Raw genomic sequence first — 23,715 nt, 5'->3', positions numbered from 1 at the left:
TGTTAGCAGACGATGTCTTTCTGAAAACACAACCCATGGAAATAAAGATGACAGTGTGAGTGACACACAGTACTGACATTTTTATTGCCTATTATCCTAGGAGATGGAGACTTGACCATGGACCCCAGAGGGCCTTCCTTCCCTGTGACCCATGGATCTGGATTGGATGGTGAGTTTGAAATGTTTAGTCACTTACTATTATAATCACTGAACCTGATGATTGCTAATGAAACATGAATCAGTGTCCCTAGAGAATTGTTTCACACTTTAAAAAATGTATTTTCAGTCACAGAGAGGGCTTATTAAGTCACTTTGCTGGACCCCACCCTGAAGTTTCTGATTCAGTAGGTCTGGGGTGGAGCCCAAGCATCTGTATGCCTAATAAATTCCCAGTCACCCTGATACTGCTGGGATGGGTCCCACACTTTGAGAAACGGCACTCTAGAAAAGGAGCTTCCATCTGAAAGGGTCTGGAAGAATTCACACAGTACTTCTGTGCTGGTTAGTGTTATGTCAACTTGACACAAACTAGAGTCATTGATGAGAAGATGCTTCAGTAGGATCCGGCTGTAGGCAAGCCTGTGGAGCATTTTCATGGTGATTGATGTGGGAGGGCCTATCACACTGTGGCTGGCACCACTGCTGGGCTGGTGCTCCTGGGTTCTATAAGAAAACATATTGAGCAAGCCACAAAGAGTAATCCAGTAAGCACCACTTTCCTCCACAGTCTCTGCATTAGCTCCGGCCTCCAGTGAGGTTTGAGTTCCTGTCTCAGCTTCCCTTAGTGGACTGTGATATGTCAGCTAAATAAACCTTTCCTCCCCAACTTGGTTTTGGTTATGTTGTTTCATTACAGCAATAGTAACCCTAACTAGGACAAACCCCATTTACCATTGCCCCCATTTCAGAGTAACTAAGAGAACTCTTTCGACATAAAATCGCTTATGTTAGATTCTCATTCCTCTAGCTATAAATTGAGCAAGATGATCATAAGGTCTGAGATTCAGTGTCTTAGCTGATAATCTTGAGATAGTGTCACAGGGTGCCTTTTAAAGACCAATGTCAAAATGAATACCAAGAAAGTGTTTAGCACAATTCCTGGTACCTGATAAAGCAGCTAGCATTTCAGAATTTACTGTGTGTCAGAAAAATTAAGCAAAACTTCTCATTTGTACACATTGAACTACATGAAATTGATATTTCAGTAGGGCAAGTAAGCCCAATGCCAAAGTTTAGAGTTCATTTTCTATTAACTCATCTAATTACCTTGTAAACCCTATAATATATGAAAACACTATTATCATCTCCTTATTACAGACTTAAGGAAAGGTAAGAGAAGGTAAACAACTTGCCAAGTTGATATGACCAGAGAGTGGTGGAGCCAGGTTTCAGGCCTGGGGTCTCATATTGCCTTTCCTAAGTCTGGTCTGGAAGAAAATTCCATAATGACCATAATTACTGCCAGACATGCATTATTAAATAGATTGCTGTTGGCCGTGACTCAGATCAACCCCTGAAAACATTACTCCAGGCAGCAAAATCTGACATGAGGCAATCTTACTTCTAATCCTTAATGCTGGGGTTACAGAGAGGCTCTCTAAGCACTTCCTACCACGAGCTCCTGATGATCACAAATCTATGTGGTCCACAGGAGCCAGGAAATGCATATAAATTAGCATCCTATGCTACGGGCTTGAGTTTGGGACGAGCGCTGCCTCCTGAGTTCAAGCAAATCTGAGGATGGATATTTACATGATGACTTTGATAACAGCCCTTTAATGTAGGAGCTCTGTGGTGTAGGGTTCATTAGAAATGATTCTGAAGAAGAGAAAGATGTTTCGAGCTCACCGGGTCCTTAGCACAGCTAAGGTCTTCTCCAGCTTTTGTTTTCTTGTCAGTAAAAACAAAGATCATGTCACCTAGCTCAGTAATCTAGGTTTTGTGTGGAACGCAAGGTACTGAGAACATAACAGCTATTTGAAGGCATAGCTCCAAAGCCAAGAGGCCCCTACTCCTGGGAGCGTGGTCTGTGGACCAGTCGCAGAGGCTGCACACAGAAGCTTGTGGGAAAGGCCTAACCTTACCCTATCCAGATATAAACTGGATCTGGGTCTGAGTTGATTTAAGCCCCTCCCCTTCAGCTGGCGTGTGTGCTCCACTCTCCACTGCTTTTCTCACCGTTGAAGCCAACTGAATGGTCTCTGTGCCCACGTCTGTGGTTGGGCTCCATCTCCAAACTGGTGTTCCCGGTGTCCTGCTTTGCAGAACTTGTTCTCCAGGCCCGTTCCACCCTGATTGGATATGGAGCTCTTGTGGGCAAGGGAAGCCTGCTGTCTCTGGCCCATCCTCTTGGGCTTTTGCTTGAAGTGAGAATCAGGTGGGTGGAAACTGGTCTTTTTCCTCTGGCTCCTCTTCAGGTATCCATTGTTCCAACAGGAGGTTTCATCCTGTGCACACACCTAGATCTTTCCTTGCTGGGAGCACTTCTTTGGAAAAGGAAAAATAAATAGATTATGATCTATTAATGGCCTCCCTTTCAAATATCAAAGGCTGCCATGAGTCAGACAAAAGAGACCAGTGGGAGTGACTTTACCTTTACAGTGGTTTTCAAGGCCAAAGCTCTCCAGTCTGGATGGCTGATACGTCATGAATTGTGCCTGCACAAACCTGCCCATTGCCAGGACACTGGCAGGTGGGTAGAAAAATTACCTTAGACTCCTTTGAGATCTGTGAAGCAGAGACCATTCTCGGAATAGTATGGGGGCTGTGGAAACAGCACAGAACTTACTTCTGTTGTTTCCATTTTATGGGAGCTCTAGCAGAGCACCCAACTCTACAAGCTGAAGCCATCCTGTGTAGTTAGATTTTAGCGTCCACTCTGCAGAGTCTAAAATTTGACTCTCTCAGAAAATATTTTCTTTTAAGCCCAGTCATCCTAGTCAATGGGCTAGCCAAAAAGTCTTGCCTGGATTTTTCTCCCCTTGGTGGCCTTCAAGATTCCAGAACAGGTTGCTCTTTAGTGGCAAAGACTAAAGGAAGAAAGAAAACAGAACACACCATGAAGTTTCTTTTGAAATGTGATGTCTTTCTCATTTTAAAAAGGCATCTGAATTCTGACTCATAGGCTGTCTGTCTCCCAATGCTTCCTTCCAAGTTGAGCTTTTTGTTCATTTCCTTATTTTGTCTTTTAACAGTAGAAAGCATTTGTTTTTCTCTTATGTTTCACTGTATTAGCATAGACTCTGGTAACCTTTTATTTATAGACAGAAAAAGCCAGTGTCCCCGCTTCCTAAGAAATATTAGTGTTCATATTAGTGCCTATAAATATTCATCCTAGTTTTCCTTCTATTGCTGCGATAAGACCATAACCACACCTTTCTTTGAGGAGGAAACTTTATTTGCCTTTCATATCCTGAGTCATGGTCCATTGACGAAAGTCAAGGCAGGAACCTGGAGGCAGAAACTCACGCAGAAGCCATGGAGGAGAGCTACTTATGGATTGCTCCACCATGAATTGTTCAACCTGAATTCTTATACCACCCAGGACTACTTGTCCAGAGTGGCACTGCCTGGTGAACTGGGCTCTCCCATCACAATCATTAATCAAGAAAAATCCCTCATAGACTTGCCTAAAGGTATCGTGATGGAGGCATTTTCTCAATTAAAGTTCTTCCTTCACAGATGACCCAGGCTTGCTTATATCAAGTTGACAAAGAGCTAACTAGCACTATGCATGTGATTTTTAGATTCACTTTGGACTTTCTGAAGCATATGAATACATTAGGGATACTATTAACATGAAGATGTTGTTTCTGGAAGTTTGGGGCTAAGCTTGAGATTTTTGTATTGGTAGCAGGCTCCCTAGTGATGGAGTCTTGCTGGTCTACAGGACCACAAATTGTAGGCAAGGTCTTAAACACAGAACGCTGTAACTACACACAACTATTATTATCATATACTTCTTTCAGCCTCTGTAAGACAACAATGAAGGTTTTTCTGTTATGATCCTCATTTTATAAGTGAGAAAACAGAGGGTCAGAGATGATAACTTAGCCTGGCACAAGTTGCTGATAAATTAGGTTCTAAACTCAGGGTCGACCAACACTGCAGCTCAAGTTCAAACACTGCCCAAAAAATAAAATTTGAAGCCTTAGCTTAGTCACACTGAACTTTCTTGGGAGGTGAGGAAAGAGATAATATCTTTTGCCTAACACTTTATAAACGTCTGTGTCTTGAATCTATTTATAGTGTCTAGTGAGGCAGTGGTTGGAGGATAGCCCAGGAGAACGCTCTGGAAGGAATTCCTGGCTATACATTCCAAACCTGAGCTGAAAGAGCTTGTTGCTTTTCCCCTTAGGACACTCAAGTGAGAGTCAAGACGGTGGAGCCAACTCAACTCCTGGTCCTGGGAGGAGACCTCAGATTCCGGGTGAGTTTCACACCACAAAGCAAAAGTAAGATAGTTACAGTAAGATTCTCAGCATGTCCTAGGAGAGACCTCATCAAACGCACCTCTGGCACCTCTTTGCAAGCTTAAGGATAAACAAAATTATGATACCGTCTTTGTAGGAAAGGAGGGAGCCCTCTCATTTACCGCTCTAGATCTCTCATGTCCTGGATGAGCTCACACTGAGGCCTTCCTCAAAGAACCGATATGTCAGTTACTAAAGCATCCTTCCACATGAATGATCATGCAGGAGATCCATGGCATGCCCGGGTCCTTCCTATCTCAACCCAGTTTCTCCTATATTTCTAGGACTGGAGATGAAATGCATAATTCCCTTTGCAGTGTCAGGCAGGGAGGAGATACTGGACTGTCTGTGTTGGGTGGAGTGAAAACATTCTTCTGCTCCCCAAACTACTTTTCCTTGAGGAACAGTCTGTTAATTCAGCCAGAAGAAACTTTTTAGAAAGTATTACATGTGCAGGGAGGGAGCTTTGACATCTGGCTGTCGCATGTTGCAAGATTTAGCATTTGATTCAATTTCTTCTTTTAGCTTGGGGTTGAAACTGAGCACGTGTAAAGGGGGGATTCCATAAAGGAAGTTTCTCTTAATGTTATAAATTACCCCTTTAACTCTTTCTTTGGGGGAACTCCAAAGCAGCTTCCCTCATGGACCTTACTCCTTTCCCTCTGCTTGCTGGCCATCTGAGGAGTCAGAATGTGTAGAAAGAGGGATTGGTACGCAGGGGTGGACAGGCTGGATTCAAGCAAGTGGATTAATCCCAGTGTAGTGAAAAGGAGTGTGGACCACTCAGTACTGGAGGTCAGGTAGAATGAGGCAAAGAACAGAAATAACGTCATCCCAACAGTGCCTCTACTTCTTTGAGGTGAGCCAAAGAGGATGCACAGTCTGATGGAAGAGGAAAATAAGACTTCTGAGGAGAAGTGGATGGTGACCGACAACTCTTTGTCTTTCTTTTTTGTCAAGCCCTCGTTTACTGCACACATCTGCAACTGAATTGATTGAACTTGTCAATGAAGCCTGAGTTTAAAACATGTGCATGATATTGCATTCATCCACAGGTGGTGCATAATTATCAAGTAAACTTTAGGAAATACAACTTAGCAAATGGATGGAAATGCAAATCACTTACTCTCTCACTACCTGAAAGTATTTAAGTTACCATCTTAACATGTTCTTTCTAATAGTTTTTTTTTCCAAAGTAATTTATTTCAAAACTGCTGTATACTATGCAGTGAACGTTCTCTGTTGGTCAGTTCTACTCTCCATGTCATTAAATATCTTTCCCTTGATTATAGCACATAACAAAAATGGATATATCCTGACTTATTTATCTAATCCCTCACCATTGGACATTAGGTCAGTTTCAACTTTCATGGTTATAAATAGCACAATGATGGACATCTTTACAGCCAACATTGAGCTCCTATAACTTTTTGGAAGTATAACTTCTAAATCAAAAAGCATGAGTATTTTGGGATCTGCTGTCAAGTGGAACTGAATAACTGGAATGAGGGTAGAAATCGACTTTAACACTCACCATCAGAATGTCCTCTGCACCACTAAATTATGAGTTCCATCTTTGTTTTGAATGATATGTAAGGCAGATGCTCTTACATAGACATGGAATGTTTCTGTCAAGAGAAATGGAAGTGTCCTTTAATCTACTTAACATTTCGCTAAAAACAAATACAGGCTTCAACGGGCTGTTTGATATGTTTTTGGAAAGATTTTTCTTCTGGCAGGACTTGACTAACTTGATAAAAGATTAATGCAAGAAGCCTGTTGGATGGATCATCTGCAGCGAAGCTTGTCTTAGACTATTCCAGCTGTACCTGGTGGTCAGACCTCTCTGCAGAGTTGACTGGGGTTTTATTTGGAGCAGAACAATTTTTAAGTTGCATTCTTGATTTCATGACGTATGTCTGTGAGGCTCATGTATGTTCTTTGGTTCACCCTCACCAGAATGGCTCATCATCCTGGCATCCCTCCTGGCACTGGCTCTGATTCTTGCTGTCTGTATTGCTGTCAACAGTAGGAGAAGGTAAGAGAGAGCCTCTTCAGCCTTCCACTTGGAGGGTGCTGTAACTTGGGCTTTCCATCTGTGCTCAGCCTTGGCACCCTGGGGCTTGTTAGACATACAGCGTTTCCGGCCAGACTTCCTGCATCAGAGCTTGTACTTTAACTAGATCCTGGGGAGTCCTGTACATGTCATAGCTTAAGAAGCCTTTCTCTGCCCCTTCTTCAGAGAAATAAAACACCACAGTCCCTCCTTTGAAACCGTGGTTGAATCCTACTCTTCTTAAATTTTCCGTGGTTAAACCCTGTGGTGACTATCTGATAAAATTATGAAATATGTCACTGGGAAGTCATATAAAGTATATATTCAGCCATTGGCTCATTAAACAAGCATTTACAAAGTTCCTTCATGATTCACAAAATGCTGTATAACAAATTAAGGATTGGTCTTCTTCCTTTGACGACTGAAAGCTTATAGAACCTTCTAGAATCTTTGCCCAAACTTGGCATGGGTCTTCTGTTTGTTTCTCTATAAGGATGTTATTTTGTGTTTTCTGAAAGTTTCAGTTGAAGGGATTCAGGGCGTTGCCTAGGAAAATCTTTATCACAGTGAGGTCTATGAAGCAATGATGAAATTTCCTAGGCAGGAGAGTATGTTCAGCACCTCAGAATGGGCAAATGGGCTCCTCACATCCCTGAAGGTCCTCTCCTCCACCTTAACAAAGGTCAGAATTCGGAAAGTTATTTAAGTAATGTATATATTTAATTAATTGATAACTAGCCTCCCACTAGAATGCTACCCAAGGTGCAATGCAGAACCATAGTTACTCTATCAACAGGAGATGTGAACTTTAATCCGGATACTCCAAATAAAATCTAAGTCTACATTCTTTCCCAGACACTTGAAAGATTCATTGTATTTTTTCCCCAAGTGTCTGCTGTAGACATTAAGCTTTTGTAAATACCCTTTGTGATTGCCTCATGAAAGGTTAGTCTTCTTGCTAACCTGGCTTGCCTTTGCAGTGTCTAAATCATCTTAGAGCCTCCCTCCAAATACCTCAGATTCTGAGAAGTCTGGAAAGAATTGTACACTTCGTTGTTGTTGTTGTTGTTGTTGTTGTTGTTGAGAAGCAATAAGCAACTATTTCCTGTGCCCAGCATAGTCTTTGTAGGCTTTCTCACCATCTGCAGAAACCAAGTAATGCTTTTTCACTGTGCTTGGAGCTAATTAAAGTGCTCACTCAAGTCACAGCGTTGCTACCCACATACTTCGAGAGCATAACAAAAATATTAGTCATGAGCACTGACCACATACAGAACCAAAACTGGGGGAAATCTAAGAGATCTCCTCTGGGCTCCTATGACTAGATAGGAACAGGTTTATTTTAGTTCAACTTAAATATGTAAGTTGGGGAAGCCCTTCAAAGAGGTTTTATTCTTCCTCTTGGCTTGCTTGTTTTCTCTTGGATTATTTTTGCTCAATTAAATATGAATTTCCTTTTGTTTGGAATCAGCCTTTGATTCCAAACCCTAGCATGTATCACATATACAGTCTATAAGCTTTGCAGATGTCACCATGGAGATGTCCCCGATGCTGTTGATGTGGGCGGCCCTCCCCAAGTATCTCAGCTGTCCCTGAGAGCAGTTAGAGTCTGCACATTGTGGCATCTTATCCCACAGGGTTCCCTGTCTCCTCCTGGCCTCTCCTCCTCTTGTCTCTAGGCCAGTCATCACCCTAGCAACAGGCAAACAGGGACAGGCAGGATCTGGCTAAGCCAGCTTCTCACCGGGAAAGCAGCTTCATAGAAGCCATAAATTACTGTGTCCTGATTTGATAATTGAAAACAGATTTGCCACACTGCTGAGGGGTGGTTAACGGCCGCACAGGCCTATAATGTGTGTTGTCTTCCTAAAGCTAATAGCCCATCTCTAATCCTGTTAGGAGGCAAGAGCCTTTCTGCTTTGAGCACTGCATTTAAGAGAGATATGGAACCCTATTTTCATCAAAGAAAGTTGGGTGGAAAATGAGGCCTCCAGAGGGGATTCATTTATTAACAGCATCCTTTGCAGGCTTCTATGGCTGTTAGCCCTGATGAGGAATGAAGAGAAAATGAAGACCTTGTCTCTTCCTTAAAACAATCTTGAGGCTTAAATGTGCTGGGGCCTCAGACCTACTGAGAGCTGGGAAGATGGCTCAGTTAATAATGTATTGCTGAGCACAAGTGAGGGCCTGAGCTTCATGCCCCCAGAACCTACACTAAAAGCTGCTTGTAGTGTGGGAGCCAACAATTCCAGCACTGGGGAAGCAGATCCAAGAGTCTCTCCCTGGAGCTTGCTAGACAGTCAGTCTAGCCAAATTGGTAAGCTCCAGGTTCAGTGACTCAGGAAGACACCCAACATCATTGACCATTGGCCTCCATACTCATGTGCACACCTGTGCACACACAACACACAGATATATGCACACACACACATACACACACCTGTACACACACACACACACATGCATACAACAGACCTACACACACACACACACACACACACACACACACACACACACACACCCTACCAATGCTATCCAGCTGCTATCGAGGACATCCTTGGTGCTCAAAGCATCAGCCACAGATACTAACACCCAAGGTCCATGGCAAAGTTCACCGAGAATCACAGCATCTTAAAGGTGCTGATGGGGAGGGGGATCAGAGAGGTGGCTTAGCAGTTATGAGCACTGGCTCTGGACCTTTGTACTCTGCAGGCACCAGGCACATATGTGGTACCCAACATACACACAGGCAAAGCACTCATGCACATAAAATAATAAACAAAACCATTTTTTAGGAAAGATACTGATAGTGGGGGTTGTTTCACAATTTTCTTAACTTCTCCCACCACTAACATGATCCGTACCAGGGCCCTTGAATTACAGCTTTCTGTACTTTCTCTGCTCCCTGCAAGGGCAAGTTGCATCAGGATTCAGTTGGGTTTGTAGATATTGGATGGGGCCCAATAGCAGCAGCTTTTAGGTGCCATCCCCTTGAAGAATTTCCATGATGTGTCTAGAGAGGAGAAAAGCCACGGGATCTTGCCAAAGAAGGCTTCCGAACTCAGGACTGCTCTTGAAAGATTCTGTGCTGGCTGTGCAGAACCAGCCTCGTCAGCCTTCTCTTCATGAGGATAATGGTCTTCTTCAGGAACCTCTCCTTAGTAACAAGCCTCCATGATTTGGCAAGCTTTGCCTTGTGTTCTACAGCACTCAAGCTCCTTGTGATCTTTCTGATCTGTGCCTGCCTGAACTGGTTCTGCAGCCTAATGCCATCCATGAGACATCCTCCAGGGATGGCCATCTCCATGTCCACTGTCTAATCTACAACCATAGCCACTTTAGACTCATTCTACTGCAGAAGTAAGAAGTTTCCCCCTCAGGCAAGATTGCTGTTTAGAAACAAAGTGAAAAGCAGAGAAAGGAGAGGTAGTCAACATTGGGAAGAGGAACAAATAAAGCCATCCTCCCCCCACATGTGCCTGCCCCCTGTCCATCTTCAGAGTTCAGACCTGAGGTTAAGGTTTAAACAGAGGGCAAGAGGTATGGACAGCTAAGTGACTCTGGTGAAGACATGATCCCACTCACCCTTGACCCAGCATTGTCTTGGCTCCAGGCTGTCCTGCACGGCAGTTGTTACAGCTTCTAAGAACTATGTGAAATCTCTATCCCAAAGACAAGGCTGACCCCACGATTTAGCCTTTTTCTTCCCCCAAGCATGAGATTCTTAGGGAAATTCTAATTTCTTGGGGTCCCTTGTTTCAACAGTCTGATAGCCAAAAGGAGGGGCACAAAGGTCTCTATAGGATGTCGTCATCCCTGTCAGGGTGGTTACAGTGATGCAGCTGAAGAAACCACTAGAATTACTACCACATGGTCTTCATCCTATTAACAAGCACACCACAGCCAGCACTTCCTGAATGCTTGCTATATTCCAGGTTCTCTCCTGATTATTCCAGGCTTTGTTTTGTTCAACGCACATTATTCATAAAGCGGTAAATAACAACAGTAGACTCACTATTGAGTTCCCTCTGTTTGAAGTACTTGTCCCCATCCTGTGAGGGTGATAGTCCTCACAGGGCATAAACTGAGGTTCAGAGAAGTCAAATGAGCTGCTTCCGGTCACACAGCTTTAAGATCTCAATATGGAGCCTTCTGAAGCCCTTCCCATGCACCCTGCTGGACCTCACCTAAGTGCCCAGCCCTCATCCATTTGTTTCACAGTTGGAACATCTTTCCATTCACCCTTCCCCACACCTATGCAGGAAGATACAGGATCTGCTTCCTGTTGAGGCAGTGTATTTTCCACTTCCCTAAACAGGAGATTAAAGTTTATGGCCTTGGCAGTCTTACAGGGAAGAGCCCGTGATCACAAATAATAGACGTCTTGACTCTAGACCATGAAATATCCAGCAGCAAAGAGAAGTGTTCCAACTTCACTCTGTTTCCAAGTCTTTGGCACTGGCAGGGCCAGCCAGAGCCCAGCCTTTTCAGTCCGAAGCCCAACATTTGAACATGGACTCTGTCATTCTTACTTCTTCTGTGACCTCAAGCAAGCCCTTCGAGTGCTCTGGACCTCAGTCCCCACCGCTGAACAATGGGACAGAGAGCCGCTTTAATAAGGGTTATAGCAAATGACTTGTACTTTGCCTGGAATTGACCACACATTTAATAAGTGCTCATCTATTTTCCCTCGTCATAGTTGGGAAGCTATAAAACTTTGCTTCCATTAGCCTAATCTAACTGCTCTATGCACAGCAGTGACCAGGTTACAACAAAGAGGAAGCTTTGAATCAGGCTGTGTGGGGCCAGGCTGTGCTATCAGAATCACAAGGGCAAGGTCAGAGTCATACTTTTCCATAGAAGTCCTTCTCCTGACTGAGAATCTTGAGTAACACTACTAAGAAACCTTATAGTGGCAACAAATGGTTTTCCTTACGTTGGTATTAAATGTCTTATATCAGGACTATGTGATAGTTAACCAACCTTAAGGGAAAAAAATCAATATGGCCTTATCCTTCTGGAACAGTGTTGGTTTCTTTCTCTCTGTACATGTTGTAATAATACTGACAAGGCAATGAGGTGTTGGCAGAAAGAGGAAGTAGCGGAACTTTCTTGAATACACAGATCAAAATGATTTATGATCGCAGTCGTCATAGTTTATCTGAGGCCGCGGAACGTTAATGCTTCAGAGGCAAACATTTGCACTGCACAGTACGGAGGAAGGAGAATCCGGACTCCACAGTCAGACGGATCAAGATTTGAATACTGACTCTTTGCTTGTTGACTAACTTAGAAAGACTGTTGCATTTTCAGACCCCCAAGAATATCTTCAACTATAAAGGGGTTGGGTGGAATAATAGCTTTGGCTTTCTAGAGTCCTGATTCTCAAAGCTGCCTGTAGCAGAAGCCTCCACAGTGTGGTGGTTTGTTTTTTGATCCAGTACCATGGACTGAACCTAGAGCATCACGCATGCTAGGCAAGTACTCTACCACTGAGCTATATATCCCCAGACCTCTTTGCCTTCCTACTTTATGACTGGGTTTCATTGAGTTATCCCAGTTGGTCTTGAACTTATTTTGTAGTTCAGGAAGGCCTTGAACTTGTGATCCTCCTGTCTCAGCCTCCAGAGTAACTGCAATTATAGTCTGTTAAACTGCAGATCCTGGGTCCCACTGCTTTCTGATTTCTTCTTCAGTAAGCAATAGTTGATAATTTCCATGTTTGAGAAGTCCCCAGGTGCTTCTGCTGCTAGACTAGGGACCTCACTTTAAGAAGTGCTGGTGTCACCTGGGCAATGGTGGCACACACCTTTAATTCCAGCACTTAGGAGGCAGAAGCAGGCAGATCTCTGTGAGTTCAAGACCAGCCTGGTCTCCAGAGGGAGTTCCAGGATAGGACAGGAGTACATAGAGAAACCCTGTCTCCAAACAAACAAACAAATAAATGCTGGTGTTAAGAGTTAGGAAGGCCAAGTAGAAAAGGCACCATGCTCAGTGCTTAGCACATGGGAAGACAATGTTAAATTGTCCTGACGATCAAGGCGCGATCCCCAGTGGTGTCAGTCATGATGATGGTGGCTGGTGGGTTGATTGATTGTGCACCTTTTCTCAGATGATGTTTTTAAAAATCAACAGGTGTGGGCAGAAGAAGAAGCTGGTAATCAACAGTGGCAACGGGAAGGTGGAGGACAGGAAGCCAAGTGAGCTCAACGGGGAGGCCAGCAAGTCTCAGGAAATGGTGCATTTGGTGAACAAGGAACCATCAGAGACTCCAGACCAGTGTATGACTGCTGATGAGACCCGGAATCTGCAGAATGTGGACATGAAGATCGGGGTGTAGTGCGGACACCATTAACTTGGAAAGACACCAAAATTGAAGACATGTCATCACTGGGAGCTGGGACCCTTAACAGATGCAATGTGCTACTGATTATTTTTTATTGGGGATAGTTTTAGCTTAAAATTTTCTATTCCTTTTACTTTTTTAAAAGTCCGTTCCAATTTTTCAAAACAGCATTGCTTTCTGAAATGAGGGCCCAAAGAACACTCCATTAAGAATTTGACTTTTCCAGTTCCTTCCTAGAGGTCTTGCATCCCCAGGGTATGCTCTGGATGGCTTCCAGCAAATGCATATTCTTGGTCCCTATTGAACTTTTTCCCTACCCTAAGTCCCAGGTAACACACCAGCTAGGGACTTTCCCCAGGGCTTAGAGGAATTGATCTCTGGGAGGAAATTTGAATGGGTCCATATTTCCTCTCCAGCAGTCCAGTCCTTGGGCATTGCTTTCCAGTGGGGTGGGAGATCAGGTGTACTGGTTACACATCCTTTTTATAGACTCCCCTCTCTACTGGAAAATTTTCAGATGCTTCTGAGAGATTCCCCCAAGGGTGACGCTATTTATCTGTAGTAAGCTATTTATCTTTGTTTTTGAAATATCAAACCCTGGAGGTCCTTTGTTCAGTATGACTTTTTTTTTTTTTTTTTTTTTTTTTAGTTTACTTTGTCAGAAGCATAACAGGGTATAAGTTGATTCATAATAAACACCTGTCCATCTTCCATCTTGACCTATTGCGCTGTGGTCCTTCAGTTTATGAACCACGAGTCTTGAGTCCTCGTGGTGTATCAGGATGACCCTAGAATGGTCCTCCTAAACCTGATTAGAGCACCTGTACCAGACTCACCCATCGGAATCTCATAGAAGATCAAGGAAGGAAACACTGTTTTGTATCCAGGGTTATCAAAAGAGTTTCTCTCCTACTCTGGAATCGAAATTGTGAGGAGGAAAGATTCAGTCCCTTCTGTGCGTTGGTAGCCACCCTTTTCTCTTTCTTAAAGGGGACATTAAGTTTCTATGTCCGACAGTTTTTAGGGTCCTATTTCAGAGAAGCTGATCCTATAGTGATTTCACACAAGAGTATGGTGAGGACCTGTGACTCCTTATAATAAAGGGAGAAGCCAACAGAAACTCAAGTGTAGACAGTGAGCAGTAAATTGGCATAAGGAGGATGTGGTATACAACCCATCCCACTATTTCCATGGATGCATTTGTTGACATTTTCACAAACCAGTTGGCACTCAGAATGATTTGCTTGGGAATCCCCCCAAAAGCCACAGGGCTGCCCACTGCTGGAATCTTATCACTGGATAAGCAGCTTTATAATTTAGCAAAGGGAGAATGGCATTACCCTCCAGCCTCATGTATTTTTTTTTTTTACATAATGGGTAAGTGTTTTGTGGCATTTATCCATCTGCCAGAATGTCCCATTGCTCCTGGATCTTCCCAGGTTACTTGTAGAAAAAATTAAATCTATAAAGTAAGGCTTCCTGTAAAATGAGACTTCCTTCCTAAGGCTCCCATGATGTTACTGTTGACTAAATTTATATGTTTAATATTTTTTTCAAATAAAAAATAAACAAGAGAAAAATCTCCGCCTAACTCAGATTTGAGTTTCTATCAAGAGTGGACTCAGGCTTTATTTAAAAGAGATGCACAGACTTTCCATACTCATTCCCAGCTCAGCTCTTCCTATGCACAGCCTTTTCAACACTCCTTCCCAGCCTCAGTTCTTCCTACACACTTTTCAGACTCCCTCTTTCCCTGATCGTCTCTCCCCCAATGCCATGACTTCCACGAACTTCCTTTTTCTTCCTCTGTAAATGTTATTAGTCAGTTCTGTATTTAGATGCCTAGTTTTCTTTTTTTCTTTTCCAGTTGAAATAGACATTAGGTGATTCTTTGTTTTTCTCCACTGGTGTTAGAATGTCCCCTATCCTTATAGCTGTCCTGGCCTACCACACCCACAACAGGCTCACTGGGGCTCTTTAACCTGTATGCAGCAAGCCACTCTAGGATTGGATATAAACAGGCTCTTGCAAGCTCTCCTTGATCCCTAGATACCCTTTGGAGGTACAAGGAGATCATATAAGTCTCAGGGCCAGAGATGATTCTCTACCCATTCTAGACGTGACCACCAGTTGGGTTAGGGTAGGAAATTGCTTGCCAAGGTGGTTATGGTTCTGGGAGCATAATTTGACTTTGTGTTATTCCTACAAATGACTTGCTAAGTGATACAGGCTGAGTCATTGAACTGGGAGCTTGTTAATACAAATAAGGGGCAGGCATTTAGTGATTTTTATAAAGTAACATGAACACTTCAGATGCCATTTTTTACCAGTGATTATAAATCTCTCCTGTATCCTGAAGGCTTTCTTTCAATTAGCCTTGGGTAAAAATCAAATGAGGCAAGAGATACCTTCACATCTGTATTTTGCAGGTTCTGGCTAGATAAGATAGATGTTTTCAGATCCTTAAAAAAAAAAAAAAAAGCTTTACGTTGACATCCATAACACCAAGAACTGGTTTTAGAGCTAACATCCATTTCAAGACTGTTGTAACAAAATAGAAGAAAGAGCCACCTTCTTTGGAAAAGTAAAATGTTGAAGAACAGGAATCAACCACTCTTACATACTATGTGTTTGTGTGAATCTTCTGTAGTGACTTTTCAGTGATAGCCTTATATATGTGCGATGACTTTTGCTATTGTTCCTTTGATTTTTCAGAGACCACCCTTCCTTTCTCTGGTTTTTGTATATTTATTGACTGACCAATAATAATGAGGAAAGCATGATGTGTATATTACCCAATTGCAAGTGTACTGGAAAACATTAAAAGGTCATAAGAAATGGAACCCACAGTCTCTGATGTGAGGGGTGTGGGAAGTGGAGAGGAGCAGATAGTGATTGTCTGGATGTCTGTCTGAGTAATATGGAAGAAGTCAGAGGTTTCTAAGGTGGCTGGAGTCATGTTCTGTAGCTTGAATTTTCCTGCCTTGCCCACGGTCAGGACAAATCTTTGCCACCCGACAGTCCCACAGCCACTCAGACCCAACCAAGTAAACACAGAGACTTATATTGCTTACAAACTGTATGGCCATGGCAGGCTTCTTGCTAACTGTTCTTATAGCTTAAATTAATCCATTTCCACAAATCTATACCTTGCCACATGGCTCATGGCTTACCAGCATCTTCACATGCTGCTTGTCCTGGTGGTGGCTGGCAGTGACTCTCTCCACCTTCCTGTTCTTTTTTTTCCTCCTCTCTGTTAGTCCCGCCTATACTTCCTGCCTAGCCACTGGCCAATCGGGTTTTATTTATTGACCAATCAGAGCAACACATTTGCCATACAGAACATCCCACAGCAATGTTCCTTTTTTTGTTTTGTTTTGTTTGCATGTGTATAGAAAAAACATGCAGGAGTGGACATATATTTGGAAGCCTGAGGTTGAGGTCAAGGTCATCCCTGATGGCTCTTCTACCTCATTCATTGAGGCAGGGTCTTTAAATCAAACCCAAAGTTTTCCAATATGGCTAGTCTTGCTAGCCAACTTGCTCTGGGGTTTCAGGTGAACCACTATGCCCATCAACATTTTATGTGGGTTCTGAGGATCTGATCTCCAGTCTTTATACATGTGGTATAAATATTTTAACCCCTGAGTCATTTCCCCAGGCCTAGAACTCTTGATTATCCTACCTCTACCCCTCAATTGCTGGGATTACAGTGATGTACCACCACACCAGGTTTCCTCTTCCCTTTTTCTTAAAGAAAGAAACAACAACAATAAACCAGCATCTAGATGAGCTTCCATGACTTAAAATTAGTGTTTAGGAAAAGCTTGACCCCATAGGAGTCTGTTGTTCAGAATCATGTTAAGCAAGTCAGATGCTGTGAAGTATGACTTCCTAAAATACCCAGAGCTGCCTTTGGGCTCTTAGTTTAAGAGAGTAGTGGACATACCTCCATTCCATCCATCATGACAGCTTCTTGACGACAATGGCAGTGGGACTGTAGCTCAGTTAAGAGAGTACTTGCCTGGCACACACAAGGGCCTGGGTTCCATTCCTAGCACTACACATGTAAGATCTTCCCATCTACATTTGACTCCTGAAAGCTGGGATTCTGGGTGCACACTGTCTTATCCAGCTCTCCAGTATCATGCCCATGCTCTAGTTTGACTCTTGGTTCTTTATGTAAGGCCCACTTTTTCTTCCTAGAAAATACAGGATCATCTCTTTCCCCAAAATGTTAAGAATTTCTAAGACAATGACTTGATATAGTTTTGGTTTTGTCTATTTTACTAAACATTCATCTGGTCCTTAATCAGACTGGGCTCCATGGAAAGGCCCTCTCTCAAAAATCAAATCAAACAAACAAACACAAAAGAATCAGGATACAACCATTGTTCTCACTCTTCGCTTTGGAAGAAAGAAGGCCAAGAGACATGGTGGAATAGAAGCCCCCTGCCCAAGAGAAGCTTCCCAGATGGGGTGTGCCCCAAAAGGCCTTCCTAGAGACTTGGATATTTCCAAAATAATCTGTGATCCTCAGACCACACTGAGCCTGGCTGAGTAGTAAGTATCTGTGTCCCTGTAGTACCCTCATCAAATCAAGGGCACCTAGCATTGTAAAAGTAATCGTAGGCCTTCAAGAATACAAAATTGGAATTTTTCACTTTAACTAAATGAACCTTGTGAAGGCGTTTTGTTTAGCATGAGCTAAATTAAACTCATTTTACTGCACTTAAAGAAAAATTCGAGGGAATTGTTTCCAGGCTAAACTTGCAACTAAGCTAAGATACAAATTAAGGGTAAAAAGAGAATGGAGACATTTTAGATATGCACAACATCCAAGCCCATTCACTCACTCTTTGGTAACTCCCAGCAGGTGCACTCTGCCTCAAATAAGTGTTACCAAGAAAGGGAAAGATGTGAGGTTGAGGAAATAAAGAGAATTCTTAAAATGGTGGGGGGAGATCCCAAGAGAAGATGATCCATCCAATCTAGGGGGAAATCAGTCCAAGTTGGAGAATGGACTAAAAATGGGAAGAGTACATGTTTTGCCTCTGTTGACTCCGAATTAAAAAGGAATTCACGTTTTGGTTGTATCAGCTAGCTGCTAATGCAGTAAAGATGAGCTCCAAAATTAGATGCTTAAAATAAATGTTTGCTTATTCCTCCCAAGTCTGCGGGTTGATTCAGTGCATCTGCCGATCAGGGCTGGCTCGGTTGACTCATTCATGTTTATGTTGTTGATAAACTGCTCAGAGAGAAGCTGCCTGATCTAGGATCACTTCATCTTGGATGCCAAACGTTTATTTCCATATGCCTCTCACATGCTAGCAGCTGGCTTGTGTAGACCTGGCAGAGACCGACGAAGAAAATGGATGCTTACACAGATAGCTCCTGGTGGCCAAAGTCCAGAACTAGCTTTCTATGATTCCACCATATTGTACTGGCCAAACCCAAACTCAAGAGCAGCTCAGATTTAAAGAAAAAAAAAAAGATTCTATCTCCCAGTTGGGAAGAGAAACAAAGACACCTTCCAAAGGAAGCTAAGAAGAGACCAATGACAAGAGCTTTTAGTATCATCAGTTTACAGTAGGTGTATTGAAAGATTTTCATGGCTCAAGGGTACCTCTCATGTTTATGTTTATGTTTATGTTTATGTTTAAGAAACTTTGGGCCATGATGGCAATAGCATTAACATGGAAAACCACGAACAACTTCATAAATGCCCTGCTACTGGAAAAGGAAGGAGAAGGCAAGTGCAAGTATGTGTGTTTGGGAAGGTGCCCAGAGCATCAAAAAGAGCATGAGCTTTGGAGTCAGGATTAAATGTTGGGTTTTAATATTGATTCTCTCACCTCCTTAGTACAATCCTGCTCACATGTTTTAAATAACTGGAGTCTTAGTTTATCATCTGCGATAAAGGGGTAGACAAGAAAACTGTCATAGGGTTACTCTTGTTAGCCAAGGTACTTTGTGTAGCCTGGTGTGTTACAGGCTCTTAAAAGAGTTAATTCCAGGGCTGGGAAGATGGCTGAGTCAATGAAACACTTGCTGTACAGGCACAAGGACTTGACTCCTCCTCTCCAGCATCCACATAAATAGACAAGTGTTGGGGTGGCTCTAGCTCTGTGACCCCAGGACTGGCAGATCTCTGGAGATCATTGGCCAGCCAGCCTAGCTTAATACACCAGTTCCAGATTCCATGAAAGAACCTGTCTCAGAATGAAGGTAGAGAACAAGCAGGGATGTCCAGAAGACATCCACCTCTGGTCTCCTCCACACACAGGGACACATATCCATAGAAATACATTCATACAGTACAAACACACACATGCACGCCCACGCAAATCCTTACCTGCCATGTCCACATAAACATGTATACATAGGTATTTGGTCTTTCTTTTCCCCATCCCTTCCAATTTCCTGACCTCTGATCCTAATTGTGTGGTTATTAACTTAGGGTGACTATATCCAGATTATTTCAGAATCCGAGGCACCTTGTGAGGGAAGCTCATTGATTTTCACAGACGAGCTTTTGTTTTCAAAGCAAGACCTAAGCACAAAGAGTCACCAAAGCAAACAGCTGGCATCCTTGATGCAATATTGGCTACCCAAGATGTGGTTACACATTAACCAAAATTGGGCACCCACCCATGGCTTTGATGTCATCCTCAGGAAGTTGTCTTACCCCACCTTTACTCAGAATGAGCACACCCCCCCCCCCAGCAGCACCTTGACCTTGTCCACATGTTGCTGATATAGTTCAATTCCATCCATTTCCCCATCACTCTATCTCTTCTACTATGGCAGACCTCTTGAGAACAGGTTCTGTGTTTTGTCCCTCCAAGTGGTGACAAAAGTCCCAACTCAATTATGGCCTAAAAAGTTACTATTTACTACTGATCACTTATGGATGTCTGTGTTTATGCATTCAACTAGCGAGGAAGGAATTCTTATCCCATTTTTAATGGATGAATCAGCTAGGAACACAGAGAAATACATTGTAGTCTGCAAACCACCCAAGTAGAAAGTGGTAGAGTTACGATGGGGCTCTGATTTCCCATGTCTTATTGCTTCTTGTCATAAGTGTGCTAAGTTGAATTTGTTTACATTAAGAGATCATCTCCAAACCTTGGGAGCCAGGCCAGCACTCTTGAGCTCTCTGTGCTTAATGGGGTCAAAAGAGTCTTCCAAAAGCTACTAGGAAGGGATGGGAGTAAGTGAAGAGATGCGCCGTGTAGGCTATATTGACAAAGGAGTTTATTTACAAACCCATAAAGGACCTCACAGACGCTGCATTTATTGGAAGGAGAAGGATCAGGTCATGTGGAAGTGTAGGGAGTTGTGCCATGATGGCCCACGCAAAAGGTCATGGAAGAAGGAAGTCTGATCCAGTGCCCTGGCCTCAGGCTCCATTCCTTGCCTGTGCTGACATCTGGTCTTCAACACCAGCAGTTTGTTTGCTTGTTAGGGCTCCCCATCTCCCGCCCCCTCCACGCCACCCCCCTAGGCTTGCAGACTGCTGACTTCATCGTGTGGTGACTACTGTTTTCCAGCACTCCCATCCAAACCACTTCCTCTGTCCTCACCCCCCGAGGAGAAATGGCAAACACTCGAGGAAAGGCAGCTAACATTTAGTTCAAACATGATAGTCTTTAAAATTAGACTCTCAATTCAAACCCCACGTTGGCATTCTTCCGTTTACTTGTGTGTATCTTAATTCATGTAGCAACCCTGTGCCTTGGTTTTTCTTATCTATAAGACGAGGATCATCACTTCTATCAGAAAGACATCTGGGAAATTAAATGAAATCAAATGATGGAATTTGGTAAATGCACAAGGCTTTTCTGCTCCTCCTCATTCCTGACAGTTTCAACACCATTTTCGTGTGATACATAGTAGGGAGCTGGAGAGAACATGAATCATCATTGGAAGGGAAGTCAAAGACGTTCCCAGAGTCTCCTGAACTTCTCTTAAGGCCTTCTAAGAATGGAACTGCTGAAACCCTAGTCTCTCACTGAGATTCAAATAGCCATCAGAGAGGAAAGGGGGACCCACCCTCCTGTTGTGAAGTGTTGAGGTAGGCAGATTTGCTACTGTCGGAGGAGGGAATGGGTACCGGCTTCCAGGGTCCTGCCTCAGCAGCGCCTAGGCAGACACCTTGAAACTCATCTGCCCAGAAGTGGAGAGACAGGTTTGGAGCAGTGGAAGGCAAATCAGAATTCTCCTGAAGTCACTGGGGTTCTGTCAGAGCTTTGCTTTCTACTTTCTCCTCTGTCGCTTGAAGTCTACCCAAGAACCGAAGAGAGAATTGCCAGGAAAAGCTGTCAGAAAGATAAAAAGGAAAGCGCAAAAAGAAGAGCGAGTGGGACTTTACCAGTTACTCAGGAGCGATTAGCTAACAGCTGTTTGTTGTCTCATCTGAGAACACAGTAGCTACACAAATAATAATAGCTCTAAAGCAACCCCATGAGTTGGGTTGACAATATGAATTTCCAGGGCAAGGTGGATTAGCCGCTCTTGGCTTCTCTTCTAAACCTTTGAAGCCTGAGTTTTGGGACCACTGGAACTCAGAAATACAAAGTCTAGCCTGAGCTGTAAAACCATTGGCAATGCTGGGATCTCTGTTTGTGTAACACCAAGCTGGAATCTCACTGAATGAGCAAAGAATCCCTGACATGACCTGCAGCCATGAACTTTCTAGAAACTTGTCCTTTTCTTTTCGGCCATCTTGTTGGCTATCTCTGGCCTGTTGATAATGTGCCCCCTAGTGGATTTCTCAGAAACCTCTTTTTTTTTTTTTTTTTTAAAAAAAAAAAAAAAAAAAAAACTATTTGGAAGTTGGAATTCTGCTACATGACTTTAATCCTTGCATCCTCAAGGCAAATCCACAAAGACAAAAGGGGGGGCAGTGGGGGTCTTTTCACTAAAGGCTTGTGTGGAGGAGCAGTATTGCTGGATAGTCTGGGTGGGAAAAGGTCAGAGTACAATTAATGACCCATGTTCTGACTTAATCAGCATCTTGTGCTTTGAAAAAGTTTCACAGATCATGGGGGAACCAGTAAGTTGCAATGTGACTATCATTTTCCAAAATCCACTAAATTCTGATGGACACATCCTTATCCGAGGGATACAAATAATTGTAATCAAGACTTTTCTAAGGAGAATATATAGAAGGATTTTTACATATGACTAATGACCCTGAGCAACAGCTATCTTTCCGGAACTGTCTTAGACATGGTGTATACTAACCTGAGTTATTCAGCTTCTCTGTAGATTGATAGATACAGAGAATAGAATGTGGCTTACAGAGTAATCAAAACTAAGCACATTGCTATCTTAAAGCACAGAGCACTCCTAAGTGCATGCTAAAATAAGAAAAATGAAGTGAGACTCAGAGCACCTCTGTGAGGTAAAGCTCCGTTTATCCCTATTCTACAGAGAAGAAAACCATGGCACGTGAAGCATGGTCGCCCCACTAGTAAGGGCAGAGCGGAGCTCTGCATGAACAGCCTGGGCCAGAATACATTCGCTGAACTCCTACATCAGTCTGTTTTTACTTGAACACATCAAATCCTTTTCGTGGGGTAGGGTGAGGGCACAGGTGTGTGTGAGAGGGGGCGAGGGGTGCCTTGGCGAGCAGAAGTTAACCTTGGGTGTTGTTCCTGTGGACACCATCTGCTTTGGGGTTTTGTTATTATTGTTTGTTTGTTTCATTTTGTTTTGACACAGGGTATCTCACTGGCTTGAAGCTCAATGATTAATTGAGGCTAGCTAGCCAACACACTCCAGTGATCCACCAGGCTCTGCTTTTCAGAATTTCTTTCTTTCTTTTTTTTTTTTTAAACTTCCTCACTTTTATTTATGACAAATATTCCCTGATCTCTTCTGGTCAAAAGTTATTTGAGACAAATTCCATCAGCCTTAGCCGATCAGAGAATAGAGTCACCTGATTCACCCATTCTTTGAATGGCCCCACAGATAGCATAGATTTTAAACTGGCCATTAAACCAGCCTGTGACCCTGCCAACCTTGGTCACATTCATCTGGATGGATGCATGGTCCTTGGCACCAATAATGCGGTTGCTCGTGGAGCTTTTCCACGGCACGTACAGGTCCACGAACTCGCCGGAGTCGTTCTGCATGTTGAGGTCGTGCCTGCTTGCCGGGCCAGCGGGAGCACAGAGAGGCGCTTGTCAGAATTTCTAATGTGGGTTCTGGGGAGCAAACTCAGCTCCTCATGCTTGTGTGGCAGCAAGCACTTTTAACCAATTGAAACGTCTCCCCAGCCCTTTCAACAGGAATATTTCCATTGCAGTTCCTAAAGAGGACTGGTGTCAACTAGGATAAGTCATTAACCAAATTTCAAAATGATCAAAACAGAATGAAAGTACTCTACAGCAAGGTTTGCCTGCTGGACAAACAAGTTGATTATAATAGGTGTCCTGGTTTCATTCCTGCCGTTGTGATAAAACACCCAAGCAAAACACAGCCTAGGGGGAAAGGGGTTTAGTTTGACTTCCAGGTTACAGTCTATCATTGTAGGAAAAGTCAAGGAAGGAACTTCAAACATCTAGAAACATCACATCTACAGCCAAGATAGAGATAAATGATAAATAAATGTGTATATGCTCCCTTGCTTGATTCTCTACTCTCATACAGTTTAGAATCCTCTGCCTATGGAATGGTGCCACCCACAGTGGGCTGGGTCTTCCCACATCAATTGACTTAATTAAGCTAATCCTTCACACATATTCTCATAGGCCCACCCAATGTGGACAATCCTTCATTGAGACTCGCTTCCCAGTGTTTCTAGGTTGTGTCAAGCTGACAGTTAAAAC

General features: G+C 43.2%; 1 protein-coding gene and 1 pseudogene across 5 annotated transcripts in view; one reads left to right on the top strand and one right to left on the bottom strand.

Moving 5' to 3' along the window:
* Cd44 (CD44 molecule (IN blood group)) overlaps window positions 1-15,717 on the top strand; it is an 85,734-nt gene extending 70,017 nt beyond the window's left edge. For all 5 annotated transcript variants that reach the window (XM_042275813.2, XM_076570168.1, XM_076570169.1 and 2 more), the window contains 4 exons: window positions 101-169; window positions 4,358-4,429; window positions 6,432-6,510; window positions 12,664-15,717. In XM_042275813.2, coding sequence (XP_042131747.2) covers window positions 101-169; window positions 4,358-4,429; window positions 6,432-6,510; window positions 12,664-12,868 — 425 coding nt within the window. In that variant the 3' untranslated portion in view covers window positions 12,869-15,717. The remainder of the gene's footprint in view (window positions 1-100; window positions 170-4,357; window positions 4,430-6,431; window positions 6,511-12,663) is intronic.
* Window positions 15,718-22,806: 7,089 nt separating this feature from the next.
* Window positions 22,807-23,019, bottom strand: LOC107402028 (small ribosomal subunit protein eS21 pseudogene; annotated as a pseudogene).
* Between the last annotated feature and the right edge of the window lie 696 nt (window positions 23,020-23,715).

Source organism: Peromyscus maniculatus, chromosome 4 (genome assembly GCF_049852395.1).
Source record: "Peromyscus maniculatus bairdii isolate BWxNUB_F1_BW_parent chromosome 4, HU_Pman_BW_mat_3.1, whole genome shotgun sequence".
Classification (NCBI taxonomy): Eukaryota; Metazoa; Chordata; class Mammalia; order Rodentia; family Cricetidae; genus Peromyscus; species Peromyscus maniculatus.
The sequence above is the reverse complement of the archived record's forward strand: the minus strand, read 5'-3'. Positions and strand labels throughout refer to the sequence as shown.